We start from the raw sequence: 15,032 nt of genomic DNA, 5'->3' as shown, positions 1-15,032 counted from the left end.
GCCGGCTAATCCAGTGTGTGAAGTTTTGCGGAGTGTTTGAGTTAGCTTTGCGAGGCAAAGATGAAACTGAGGGCTCCACCAACCCTGGTAAGCCAACACTTTTGAGATCAGTCAATAAATGCTTCTGGTATTGACTTATATGCTGCCCCTGTCTTCATGTTGTTGCTGGACATATCTTTTTTTAAATGTGTGTAGGTCACCTAAATCATCAGAAAAATTGCCCCTCCTGAGAATTTTTTCAGGAGCCGCCACTGCTCCTGAGTCTCGTACGGCTCAGCTGGAAGACCCCACACTACAGAACACAAGATAGAATGTTAAGGTAATAGATGGCATACCTATAAATCCGGCTAATGTACTCACTTTTCCTCATTTTTCCATGAGAAATAATATCTTATACCAGGTCACGGAATCCAATGACATTACGGTGGAGCAGCTGTTGGTTCCAACCCCGTTTCGGCGAACAGTGCTGAACCTGGCCCATAGCCAGCTATTGGGAGGACATTTACGGAGAGAGAAAACACAAGAGCGGGTGTTACAATGTTTCTTCTGGCCGGGGGTGTATGCAGATGTCGTAAGGTATTGCCAGGGGTGTCCTGACTGTCAGAGAACCTCACCCCTTCCTGATTTACGAAATCAATGAATCCCGTTGCCAGTGATAGACACACCCTTCGATAGAATTGCTATGGATTTAATTGGACCATTGCCACGGTCTGCGAAAGGCTTTCAACATATACTGGTTGTGGTAGATTATGCCACCAGGTATCCCGAGGCCATACCCCTGTGTAGTCCCAACACCAGGAGCATCGCCAGAGAGCTGTTACAGATGTTCTCCCGGGTGGGATTACCCCGAGAAATCCTGAAGGACCAATGCACAGTGTTCATGTCCAAGATAATGAAAGATCTATGTAAATTGCCAACATTCAGACTTCACTATTTTCGGCCACTTCCTCTTCTTCAGAGAACCTGCTGGAAGAAATTGCCTTCGGAGATGTAACGCCTTCCCAGACCCAGGAGCTATGTGAGTTGGTTGTGAAAAATAAAGATGTGTATTCTTCCTAACCAGGGCACACCCATCACATCCAACATGACATCATCACGCCTCCGGGGATACGGGTCCATCAAAAACCTTATCGGGCGCCAGAGGCGAGGAGAGTGGCAATAAAAGAAGAAGTGAGGAAGATGTTGGAGTTGGAAGTCATTGAAGAATCACACAGTGCGTGGTCCAGCCCGATAGTCCTGGTATCAAAACCAGATGGTACAATACGATTCTGTAATGACTTCCGTAAGTTGAATGCCATTTCGGAATTTGATGCTTATCCCATGCCACGAATAGATGAGATGATGGAGAGACTGGGATATGCACCCTTTATCAGTACACTTGACCTAACCGAGGGGTATTGGTAGGTTCCTCTGACCCCTGCAGCTCGGGAGAAGACTGCATTCTCTACTCCAGAAGGCCTGTTCCTATATGTGCGACTGCCCTTTGGACTTCAAGGAGCCCCTGCCACATTTCAAAGGCTGATGGACCGCATTCTGCGCCCACATCAATCCTATGCTGCAGCCTATCTGGACGTTGTGATCATCCACAGCCACACTTGGGAGGAGCACCTAATCCGGTTAACAGCAGTCATCGATGTACTTCGGCAAGCAGGGCTCCTGGCCAACCCAAAGAAATGCACGCTGGGGGTAAGTGAAGCAAAGTATCTGGGCTATTCCATAGGGCGAGGGTTCATCAAACCACAAGAGAAGAAGGTCGCGGCAATCCAGGATTGGCCTCGACCAGTAAACAAGTAACCGGTACGTGCTTTCCTGTGAATAACCTGTTATTACAGACGTTTCATCCAGGATTATGCAATCATTTCAGGAACCCTGTGTGACCTGACCCGGAATGCCCAACCTGCCATGGTAAAGTGGAACCATGAGGCCGAAGAGGCTTTTCAAAAACTGAAAATGGCCTTATGCACTGCTCCTGTATTGTATTCTGCGGATTTCTCGAAGCCTCTGATTGTACAGACAGATGCATCGGACACGGGAATTGGAGCTGTACTCTCGCAGGAAGTGAATGGAGAGGAACATCCAGTGCTGTACATTAGCCGTAAATTGACTCCCTGTGAAACCAAATATGCAACAATAGAAGAAGAGTGTCTGGCGATTAAATGGGCTCTGGAGTCCTTGAAATATTAAGTTCTGGGTCGCAAGTTTGTATTGATGACAGAGCACGCTCCTCTCACCTGGATGAAGCAGAATAAGGACACTAACGCCTGGATCACCCATTGGTTCCTCAGCCTCCAGCCTTTCCACTACCAAAATCGTCCACTGTTCGGGTTCTAAACATGGTAATGCTGATGCCCTGTCTCTTCAACCGCTCTGACCCCAGTGTCAACGCTGAGGGGGAAGGTATGTAGCAGTTTCAGGGGTTGTGTTGTGGATGGACGTTATGTGCCTAGCAGGTTTCTTTGTTTTTTGGCTGCCAGGTCCATGGACAGCATTGCGAAATATTTCCTCAGAGGCAGGACCACGGACAGCCCCGGGGAAACTTCTAGACTGCAGCAGAGCAGCCACAGCGTGACAGATGTGTTGTTACCTACCCTTACCACCTGGCGGCGGGAGGTGTTTAGTCCCAGGGTCCTTAGCTTATTGATGAGCTTTGATGGCACTATGGTGTTGAACGCTGAGCTGTAGTCAATGAATAGCATTCTCACGTAGGTGTTCATTTTGTCCAGGTGGGAAAGGGCAGTGTGGAGTTCAATAGAGATTGCATCCTCTGTGGATCTGCTGGGGCGGTATGCAAGTTGGAGTGGGTCTAGGGTTTCTGGGATAATGGTGTTGATGTGAGCCATGACCAGCCTTTCAAAGTGCTTCATGGCTACAGACGTGAGTGCTACTGGCCATTAAACCCCTACAACTCATCCAGAATGCCGCAGCCCGTCTGGTGTTCAACCTTCCCAAGTTCTCTCACGTCACCCCGCTCCTCCGCACACTCCACTGGCTTCCAGTTGAAGCTCGCATCTGCTACAAGACCATGGTGCTTGCCTACGGAGCTGTGAGGGGAACGGCACCTCTGTACCTTCAGGCTCTGATCAGTCCCTACACCCAAACGAGGGCACTGCGTTCATCCACCTCTGGCCTGCTGGCTCCCCTACCTCTGCGGAAGCATAGTTCCCGCTCAGCCCAGTCAAAACTGTTCGCTGCTCTGGCACCCCAAGGGTGGAACAAGCTCCCTCACGACGCCAGGACAGTGGAGTCACTCACCACCTTCCAGAGACATTTGAAACCCCACCTCTTTAAGGAATACCTGGGATAGGATAAAGTAATCCTTCTAGCCCCCCCCCCCCAAATAATAATAATAAAAATAAAAAAAATAAAAACCATTGTAAAGTGGTTATCCCACTGGCTATAAGGTGAATGCACCTATTTGTAAGTCGCTCTGGATAAGAGCGTCTGCTAAATGACGTAAATGTAGTCATTTAGGCATGTTACCTTAGTGTTCTTGGGCACAGGGACTATGGTGGTCTGCTTGAAACATTGGGTGCAATGAATATGGGACCAAATACTAAACTTTTGACTACTTTAATACACATACAGTGCATTCGGAAAGTATTCAGACACCTTGACTTTTTCCACATTTTTTTACGTTACAATGAATATGGGACCAAATGTTTTATTCCCCCTCATCAATCTACACACAATACCCCATAATGACAAAGCAAAAACAGGTTTTTAGAAATTTTAGCAAACTTATTTTATATTATTCTTATTTAAAATGTATGTAGCTCTGTCCTTGAGCTGTTTTTGTCTATCAATGATTTGTATTATGTTATGTTTTTTGTGGACCCCAGGAAGAGTAGCTGCTGCATGAGCATAAGCTAATGGGGATCCTAATAAACAAACCATCTGCGTCCCAAATGGCACCCTATTCCCTATATAGTGCACTACTTAGGACACAACAACACAGAGAGCCTGTGGCTACTACTGACACTCATGTTTTACCCATCACATTTCTAACTAATGATGCAGGATGGCGTGACGTCAATGACAACGTTATTTATGAGCATGGCACAATGTCGTGCTCTGACCTTGTCCTCTCATGGACTCGTGGCCATGCTCATAAGTAGTGCACGTGCTTACTCAAGTGATTTAGTCATACAGTCACCAATATGTTGAGCTCATGAGTGTGAAAAGGCCTGGGTAAGATGTTTCTGTTTTAGAAAAGTCCTATAAAATGAGAAGATTTATTGAAAAACTTTATTTGACTGATTACTTACTGCCAAGTAAATAGAGGTTATGACTCTCCGTCAATATTCAGTTGGGGCTGAATGAATGCAATACCAAAACATAGCCCATAGGTTGTGGGTTCGATTCCCACGGGGGGCCAGTATGAAAAAATGTATGCACTCACTAAAACTGTAAGTCGCTCTGGATAAGAGCGTCTGCTAAATGACTAAAATGTAAATTGTACGGCTAGTAAACCACTAAATATTGCGACATCAATAGCATCTGATTACCATAACTGCATATTGGTAAGTAAAGATGTGCATGGTGTGCATGAATACACAGAAAAACACTGACTTGTATTGCTTGAGTGATAATCACATGACATATCTCCTCTCAACATCTCTTGATCCCCTGACCCCTCCAGTCAGAAGGTCAGCCTGAAGGAGCGCGTTTTCTCCAGTCCCCGGAGCTCGGGGACAAAAGGGAAAGGTTCACCCCAGGGCCCCAGCGGACAAGGCAGCCAGGGTCAAGGCCAGGGGGGCCAAGGCCAGGGCCAACCCATCCGCCAGTCCCCCAGTGCGGACAACACCAACGAAGACAGCCCCAGCAAAGTGCCCAAGAGCTGGAGTTTCGGAGAACGCAGCCGGGCACGTCAAGCCTTCCGCATCAAGGGCGCAGCCTCGCGCCAAAACTCGGAAGGTAGGATTATCTTTACGCTATGTGTTTCTGTGGTACTTGATATGTTGAGTTCAGTCTAGCTTTTGAATGATGTGTTATTCTTTGTGGCTTTAGTGTTGCAATGAGTTTGTGTGGTGTGATGAGCTGTGCTGTGAGAGTTCAGATCGTATGTTGTGTTATGTACTGTATCTATTGTGGGCCTGTTTTTTCCCGGGGGTCATACCTTTTTCTCTGTTATCTGTAGTATCTTTGTTGCCTTGCTGTTTGGTTCATTTGAAACAAACTTGGAACAGTACAATTAGAGAAAGACATGATTATGTTCTGCTGATGTAGGTGATGTATAAAATGTTAGGTGACATTGACAAGTTACAACAATGGTCATAATGCCACTTTATGCTATCATAAGGATTTGGTTAGCTACATTACTCAGACTATGGCTGGTTGAAACAAACCTTTGAACTGATAACAGTGACAGTGTTATAACCGCTGTTGAACTCATGTTCTCACTACATGTCCTATAACAATGCTATTGGCAGTATATTATTGGCATTGGCGTTGTCACCACCTCTTAAAGTATTTTGATGTTCAAGTCTTAAATTGTTTAAGTGTTACTGTTAATTAATCGTAGATATTAATCATGAAACTAACTGTAAGTCGCTCTGGATAAGAGCGTCTGCTAAATGACAAAAATGTAAATGTAAATGAACTAAACAGCATGGCAGCATATGTTTGCCCTACATGATGCAGTTCTGTTAAACATGTCCGGTCTGTTTTATGTGTCTGTATTCATGCAATTGTTGCTCTTGATGGCGTTTTCTCTGTACGTTGACAGAAAACAATCATTTGATGCACGATTGGCAAAATGCAATCCTCATCGATTCCTTTTTCGTTTCTCTGTTTGACGCTGTGCTAAAGTGCTGATTGAGATGCAGGATGAAGAATTCAGACAGAAGAGGTCACCAGGTCAGGCAAACAGGGATGGTTGTTTCAACATCCACGATCAACACATCAATATATATATATATATATATATATATATATATATATATATATATATATATATATATATATATATAGAGGGATTTATATATATATATATATATATATATATATATATATATATATTCATATATATATATTCATATATATATATATATATATATATATATATATATATATATATATATATATATATATTCATATATATATATGAATATATATATATATATATATATATATGAATATATATATATGAATATATATATATATATATATATATATATATATATATATATATAGAGGGATTTATTACCTCATGTACAGATATGCTATCATGTTTTGTTTTTGGTTTGGTATGCTTTTTGGACTAATTTCCCAGACACAGAAGCCCCTGACTAAAAAGCGTGCTCAATGGAGAATCTCCATTTAAAGTGCTTTCCAGTCCAGGACTAGGCTTAATCTGTGTCTGAGAAACCAGCCCATGTTTGGAATTTGTTTTTTTGATTTGTTCCATTTGGCAAACAGCTGTAAAGAGGTTAAAGTATAGTATTGTACATCCAATGCAAATTTCCACAGCATTATCACCGGTTGCTGCATGACAGTGTAGGGTTTTCACTGTCAAATTACCATTGTGTCACAACATGCCTTTTCACAATTTTGCAATAGAATAAGTGACTGCAACCAGTATGAAAATCTTGGTAACACTTTCTGTGAATGCCCTAATCATAATGAAATGTAAGCGCCAATGTTTTGCATTATATAATATTTTTTGCATATTTCTTAAGGGGTTATTAAAACCTGTTTCTGCAGTCCTTTCTTCTTCAGTCCATTCCACTAATTACTGTACCAAACTACATTTGATGGCCATAATTATTACTTATCACCCCTCCCTTTCACGATGCAGATCTGGCCAATACCCTTGCAGTCCTTATTGCATTGTACCTTCAGAGAGTTTCTGTAATACATGACAAGATACAACCTGACACAACTGAATATCACCACTGCCCTCGGGTTCTTTACATCATGATATTGTATACCATTTCCTAATAAGCCTGTTTTTTGGTGATTGTATTATGATTTTTTCCACAATTTAACCAGCTTTATCTTATTGTCTTTTCCTTCTCCTCTACACCTCCTTTGCAGCAATTGAGGGGTTAATCAGTAAGAAGAAAATCCCATGTCTGCTAGGGGGATGGTCACCAGATCAAAATGAATAAAAACAAGTGTTTATATGATAGAAGCAATATAATGCATGCCCAACTGTAGACCCATTCCATGAGCACAGTAGTGGGTGGGCCCCATCATTTCCATAATAGCCCACTCCAACTCCAAGCAAGCAGCCCGAAAGCCATGCACTCAACTGAAAATGGCTGCCGCTGCTGCATTCTAACCTGCATGAAGGAAGCTGTCTGATCTCTGTCAGTTGGCCTTCGACGCCCACTAAGGGCCTTTAAACATAGCACTGTAGAACCGTGACACTAGATCCCCTCCCCTTAAAATGGAAGCCATGTTGGGGAAGACGTGTTGCAGTTTCACGGCTCTGTAGTTTGGTTGGCATTAGGTGCACAATGTTTTTGTCTGTTGGAGTGAAACTGGGATAGGTCAATGCTGTGACCCAAAATGATTGACACCTTCAGGCAAGTTCAAGCTCTTTATTTGTCAATACAGATATCGGCTTCAAATTTCTTGAGCTCAGAGTTCACATAGACATACTTGATTACGCTAGATACACATACTACATACACTAGATACATAGAACCAAAGACAAGCAAATCCTCTTGCACACCATAAAACCATTATTGTCTTGAAAAGGGAGAAATCCATACCCTCTCAAATACAGCACCAATATTGAAATATGTAGGGAGAGATTTACTCAGCCTTGTCACCAGTCTGAACCTCCAATTTCACTGATGCAAATTGCTGCCAACTCGAGTCTGGCCTTTAGATCCCAAAAATAGAAAAGCAATCCCTTACAATAATTGAAAGATAAATGTGTGACTGCATAAGCCAATATCCAAACTCCTTCTCGGCTCCCCCCTCACAGTCAAATTTACAGTAAATCCAGTGACTCAGCCACACAAAAAAGTTTGATATCGAAAGGAGTATCAGAAATGTTTGATGCTTAATATAATGAATTATATACAGGAGGACCAGTTTACACTGTTACACTGTTTCCACTATTGCGTTTTACTTCAAGATATAGCTAGATACATTGATTGCGGAGTTAGCTGTCCTGCTATGGCTTCTATATAGGTGCTTATTGAGCATCCATGTTTTGTACTGTTACGTCTCTGTCTCTGCATTGAACCTCATGTAGGCACATAGTCCCCCTTCTACCATAATAGGCATTCAGCAGTTTGAAACACTTGAACGACTATCCCACTCTGCATAGGCCTACACCTTGAACTCAAGTGTCTCAAACTGCAGATTGACTAGGCTGTGGTCCACTGCAGTGGACTGTCTACTGACTGTCTCAGTGTCATGCACAACGATGCTAGCTGCTAGCGTAGCTTAAGATAAGAGCACACTGGCTTTGGCACGCCACGTCACGCCTCCATATTTTTGGGTCACAGTAGTCAGGTGAAGCCATTAACCTCTGAAACTGGTACCGCTATGTCCCCCCTTCTTCCCAATCCCCCCCTTTCATTTTCCTTATCCTGCATCAGCCAATGAGATGAACCGACACTGCCATTAAGCTGCCCTCAATTCGACGCCCAATCCCTCACTGTAACCCTGGGCTGTGCAAGTTAATGGCTGTGCCTTCGCTAGGTTCCATGCAGACTGGCATCCTTAAAGACTGAATGAGTGGAGGTTAAGGGAGAGTGCAGATGACAGTTCAGTGTTTCCATCCACCCCATCCCACAGGAACACGCTAACACCGGAGCTCTCGTGTGCTTGTTGTGTTTCGTAGAAGCCAGCTTCCCTGGAGAGGACATAGCGGACGACAATAAGAGCTGCCACTGTGAGTTTGTCCCTCAGGACTTGACTCCCGGACTTAAGGTCACCATCAGGTCCATTTGGTAAGCCAAGACAAGTTTTGTCTTTCAGAGTGGGTCTGGGTCAGGTGAATCTCTATCTCTCATTATCTGTATAATTTTTTTGTTCATATCACCCTCTTGTTCTTCAATCTCAATCTGGGAAAATCGTTTTATACTGTATACAGACATGTAAGAAGTTGAATTGAGATATCTCACGGCCCACATAATTGTCCCAGATCCTTGTATAATGATCTATGAAATGTCCCATTTAAAATATCCTATTGAGGTTGTGTTTATATCTCAAACGTCTCTCTCTCCTCAGCATTATGAGGTTCATGGTCTCCAAGAGGAAGTTCAAAGAGAGCCTGCGGCCGTATGACGTGATGGATGTCATAGAGCAGTATTCAGCTGGCCACTTGGACATGCTGGCCCGCATCAAAAACCTCCAGTCCAGGCAAGATACCCTCCCTCTCCTATTCTCTCTCTCTTATTCTCTATCTCACTCTGAGACCTGTCTTTTGCCACACTTTTAGATCCCTGGGTACAGCAAAATTCCAAATTAATAAAAGATTAAGACGTATTGATTGCGTATGTCTTCACACCGCAGAGTTAATACTTGGTGGAAGCACCTTTGGCAACCATTACAACTGAATCATTTTGAAAATATTCTACCAACCTTCACAACACATCAAAATTGCTCAAGCTCAGTACATTTAGTTAGGAATCATTAATGGACAGCAATATTCAAAACTCAAGCAAATTTAAGTCAGAACTGAGACTGAACCACTCAGGAACACTCAACACCTCTTGGAAAGCCATTAAAATGTGTGGCATTAAAATATGTGTAATTGTCCTGCAAAAAATTAAAACTCTATCCCAGGGTTAGGTTTACAGAAGATTACGGCGGGTTTTCCTCTAACTTTTTACCTGTGCTTTGCAACTTTCATAATTTCTTCTGATCCTGACAAACTCCCCAGTCCCTTGGACTGAAATAGATGCCGGTACTATTTTGACTGCTATTATGATTGTCTGTTTATTTCATATCCGCAAAGTAGTTAAAACACTGTCAGTTCCACTTTAAATGTTTCAGTGTTCCTGAATGTTCCACAGGGGCGTAGGCACGGGTAGGACTGGGTGGGCGTAGGCCCACCAACTGGTGAGCCAAGCCCACCCAATCAGATTGAGCAAAAAATTCATAATTATGCTCTACTTCTCAGTGTTACAAATGGGACTGAGAGATGACCATTAGTCCAGTGAGTTGCATGTTAAATGCAAGAGTCATGTATTTAAGTAGGCCTACAAGACTACTTGGTCTGTAATACTATATTATATATTTTTTTACTTTTCACCCCATTTTCTCTCCAATTTTGTGATATCCAATTGGTAGTTACAGTCTTGTCCCATCGCTGCAACTCCCGTACGGACTCGGGAGAGGCAAAGCCATGTGTCCTCCGAAACACGACCCTGCCAAGCCGCACTGCTTCTTGGCACAATGCTCGCTTAACCCGGAAGCCAGCCGCACCAATGTGTCGGGGGAAACACCGTACAACTGGCGACCGAAGTTAGCGTGCATGCGCCCGGCCCGCCACAAGGAGTCACTAGAGCGCGATGGGACAAGGACATCCCGGCCGGCCAAACCCTGCGAATTGACCACAAAAAGCCAAACAGATATATTTGACTAAAACATAATAATTTAAAACCTTGCTTGCATATTTGTATACAATCACATATACTGTATCTCTCTAATTACGTGGGAATACTTTGAAACGGATTTCCAAAATTAAAATCACTTGGATCTTTACAGTCTTATTTATGTCCAACAACAAAAAATGTCAGGGGCCAAATAAAATATTGTTACTTTTACTTAAACAGGTAAGTTACTGAGAACACATTCTCTTTTACAATAACAAACTAAAATAATGACACTTGAGTCAGTGCCATGCTTTGATGTCACACAATTCATAGCTCAATTCAATTCCTTAAACCTATTGTTGACGGTGTTATGATAGTCTGTCAATCAAATATTCCTAAACCAAATGGCATGTTGTTAATGCTGTGAGCAAACAACAGCCACTGTTGGCTGGAATCATAGGATGATTGATAATTCATGATCTTCCTGAGTCCCACCCACATCACTTTATAGGCTACTGTACCTCAAATAATTACACGAAAAGATCAACTCGCAATACGGATTCAGTGAATCAGTGATGATCAGTGATTATTTCAATGAAACGTTGATGTAGTCTGCTTCTTTGTAACTGTCCTGTATGCATGTTAATACAACTCTTATCAAGACAATTAGCATTTGGCTTGACCTGCTCCCTGCATATTTTATGATGTTAAGAGACTTACCATAAAGGGTCCAATTTCCAGAGACACAACCCTGATACCCATGACCAAGCAAATTTTCCGTGAGGTTGTTCTTACCAAGTGAACCCAGCAATTTTTTGTTGTTGTTGCAATTATGGAGTTGTGAGTTTTGTTCCCCCAAAGGTCAGAACGCATTGAATCTGAATTCAACGTCTATACGCATTACACAACAATAGTAAGTGTCTGTCCACCATGTATAACACAAAGGCGACATCTTGAGCATATTCAGTCTCATCTCAGGGGCAACGTTGTCGAATAAGTACAATATATGTTGTGAGTTTACAAATGATACCACATATATGTAAATATATTCCTACTTAGAAGAGAAAAAAATGTAACATTCAAATCTCCTCCCTATTTGTTTTAAAATGATGGCTTCACTGTCATATCATACATCTGCAGTACAGAGGCTGATTAATTTACCAAATGAAAACAGCAATTTGCTGTTTTACTATTGGCAAATATGTTTGGAATATATTTTCACTTATTTGTCCTTGTCTTTTGTCTCCTGGTTCTGTTGTTTTGGTTTCGTTCATTTGATGTGCGCCTGTCGGACTGGTCCTTGTTGCGCCGTCATCCTGCATTGTGCTGGTGTCTTCTCTATTCACTTTTGCCAGGATAGATATGATTGTTGGTCCCCCTGGGCCCTCAACTCCCCGCCATAAGAAGTATTCAACTGATGGACCCAAAGAGTCACCAAAAAACTCTCCTAGGTTAGGCCTCACCAGACTACCTCTCTCTCATCAAGAGCTTATCCCTCAGTTCATTATCTATTGTCTTGACAAGCAGCGAGAAACCTTTTTTTGGCTCGGCCTACTGTGACAGCGTGTTACTAGCGGTGTCTACATCGCAGTGTGATGCAGTGACTTGATCAAAGTAGCAAACGTCTTGCAGCAATTATTCAGTTATTCTCAGCAAATAATTACTCAAACTCAGTGAGTCATAGTCTCTTTGATGCCCTTTGAGTGCTGATCAGCTTTATACACATGTGTATACGCATACACAGAGTGTACAAAACATTAGGAACTCTTTCCTAATATTGAGTTGCACCTGCTTTTACCTTCAGAACAGCCTCAATTCGTCGGGGCATGAACTATACAAGGTGTAGAAAGCGTTCCACAGGGATGCTGGCCCATGTTGACTCCAATGCTTCCCACAGTTGTGTCAAGTTGGCTGGATGTCCTTTGGGTGGTGGACCATTCTTGAAACACACGGGAAACTGTTGAGCGTGAAAAACCCAGCAGCATTGCAGTTCTTGACACACTCAAACCAGTGCGCCTGGCACCTACTACCATACCCCGTTCAAAGGCACTTAAATCTTTTGTCTTGCCCATTCACCCTCTGAATGGGACACATACACAATCCATGTATCAATTGTCTCAAGGCTTAAACACCCTTCTTTAACCTGTCTCCTACCCTTCATCTACACTGATTGAAGTGGATTTAACAAGTGACATCAATAAGGGGTCATAGCTTTCACCTGGATTCACCTGGTCAGTCTGTCATGGAAAGAGCTGATGCTCCTAATGTTTTGTACACTCAGTGTATCTAACACATATAACAGTAAAAAAATATATATTCTTATTTGTCTTGCGCTATACTGCTACGATTTAACTAGATAATTAATAAAAGTAGAATAAAAGTAAAAGAAGACTATGGTAAATGCTCCTGTAGGATATAGGAGAGCTTATGCTCCTGTAGGACATAGGAGAAGCGAAGCTCATAGGTAAGTAGTCAAGTCATGTAGCCAAACAAAAAAGGGTTGCGCTGCTGATGTAAAAATGGCTTTATAAATAAATGTGATTGATTGATATTGCCTGCAATGCATTGACAATGTGAAGGCCTTCTACGTAAAGATATCGAAATGAATCTACAGCCTATGACCTGTGAGGCGGCTATGAACAATACAGTATATTCTTCGGTTTTGGATGCATGTTGGCATGAAGTGTATTGAAGCATGCCACGAGATGCACAATGTACATTTTAGAAGTTGCATAGTTTCTAATCTTGGCCGCTTTGAATGTTTGCAAAATTGGTAAGCATGTTTTGCCTAACCATGGAGCCGTTCTGTTAATATCTATTTTTTCTACTGAGGATATTGCTCTCTTATTCAGATGTTTAAAATGGTAGTTCAGTGCCAACCCTCTTATAAGTAGGCCTCAGTCAGTTTTCAATCTTGCATAGATGTTATGGATGGTTTTTAGAAGGTTCATGGTGCTTTACAACCTGGTCTCAGAGCATTTAGTATTATTCTTTACATAAATCCGGACCACACCATTTATAATGCTATGTTTTGAATGGTATGTATTAATTTGTGGATGACCATCATCCATCTCGTATGATATGTTACAAATTACAATTCGTATGATATGTTACAAATTTGCTAAATGTACGATATGTTATGTTTTTGCAAAAAGTACAATATGTTACCAATTCCAATTTGTTGTAGCTACGTTAGCTAGGTGGCTAATGCTAACGTTAGCTAGCTGGCTAACATTAGCTAGGCTAGGGGTTAAGGTTAGGGTTAAGTTTAGGAGTTAGGTTAAAGGGTTAGGGTTAGCTAAAAGGGTTAGGGTTAGGGGAAGGGTTAGCTAACATGCTAAGTAGTTGCAAAGTATCTAAAACGATACTAATTATCTAAAATGCTAAAGTTGTCCGTGGTGAGATTCGAACACACAACCTTTGGGTTGCTAGACGATCACGATATACGCCCACCCATCCAACCTGACCAACCACCCTCCTTTCATTTTTGCCTTAAGTTACATTCTGTCTTATGTAACCATACCAAATGTAACATATTTGAGTATCCCGTACTATGTTACGTCTAGTCTGAGACCAGGCTGTGCTTTAGGGCAATAAGTATCGCTGATCCAATATGTCCAAGCAATGTTTTCAGTGACACTTTACTTGAAGCAACCTTCCCTTGAAGTGTAAACATTCGATTCACACTTTACCTTTAGAATGCGTACAGAACCTTTGTCATAGCAGTCAAAGATTCCTTGTCATGACTGTTTGTGACAACTTGCCTTACACTTCTGACAACTGGCATGCCAATGTTATAAAGCAGACCATCTATGGCAACCATATTACCATCCCTGGCAACTTCATAGGGTGTTACTTCCTTTGCAGAACCTGTAATACCCACTTGAGACAGGTATTATGTCATTCTTATAACAGCTTTAAGTAGGCATACAAACATAAAGTAATGTGTTGCTGTATTGTCTTGCTGGGTTCAAGAGCCAATGATGAGTAGTTGAAATAAAAGATGACCCTAACCCTGCACCCTGTAAGGCCCTGGGTCCTCCTCCTCCTCCTCCTCCATCTCTCCGTATGCCATCCCATGCATGTGCCCATCCCACTCCCACTGTGCTCAGCGCTCGGCAGGTGAGAGCTATACCTGAGTGATCTCCTCTCTACACCTGCATTCCTCTACATCTTGCAGAGAAAGTATTGGGTTACATACATTCTTTACAATTGTGGACATTCATTACTTTTGAAGGTTGATTTTATTTTTGCTGTGTCAATTTCAAACAGGTTTTCTTCAACGCTGTTGGCTTTATTCTAGACATTGTCCGTTTGTGTTTTGAATCGGTAGAGTTGACCAGATTGTTGGTCGAAGTACTCCAATCACAGATAAAGACCGTCCCAAAGGAACCACTGACGGGGGGGTTGAGGAGGACCCAAGCATGATGGGGCGTTTGGGGAAAGTGGAGAAAAAGGTAAGGTATACCATTAGCAATTAATGGCAGTATTCACTGTGTCCCTGTGTTTCCCTTGGGCTTTCCAATTCTC

The 15,032-nt window shown here is 42.3% G+C and overlaps 1 protein-coding gene across 1 annotated transcript in view; it reads left to right on the top strand.

The window, feature by feature from the left end:
- Positions 1-15,032, top strand: part of LOC121575567 (potassium voltage-gated channel subfamily KQT member 2) — a 110,274-nt gene that overhangs the window by 92,599 nt on the left and 2,643 nt on the right. The window contains exons 11-15 of the mRNA XM_041888742.2: positions 4,640-4,914; positions 8,804-8,912; positions 9,193-9,324; positions 11,858-11,953; positions 14,836-14,959. Coding sequence (XP_041744676.2) covers positions 4,640-4,914; positions 8,804-8,912; positions 9,193-9,324; positions 11,858-11,953; positions 14,836-14,959 — 736 coding nt within the window. The remainder of the gene's footprint in view (positions 1-4,639; positions 4,915-8,803; positions 8,913-9,192; positions 9,325-11,857; positions 11,954-14,835; positions 14,960-15,032) is intronic.

This window comes from Coregonus clupeaformis, chromosome 10, assembly GCF_020615455.1.
Source record: "Coregonus clupeaformis isolate EN_2021a chromosome 10, ASM2061545v1, whole genome shotgun sequence".
Classification (NCBI taxonomy): domain Eukaryota; kingdom Metazoa; phylum Chordata; class Actinopteri; order Salmoniformes; family Salmonidae; genus Coregonus; species Coregonus clupeaformis.
Note: the sequence above shows the minus strand (reverse complement) of the source record. Positions and strands in the feature narration are given on the sequence as shown.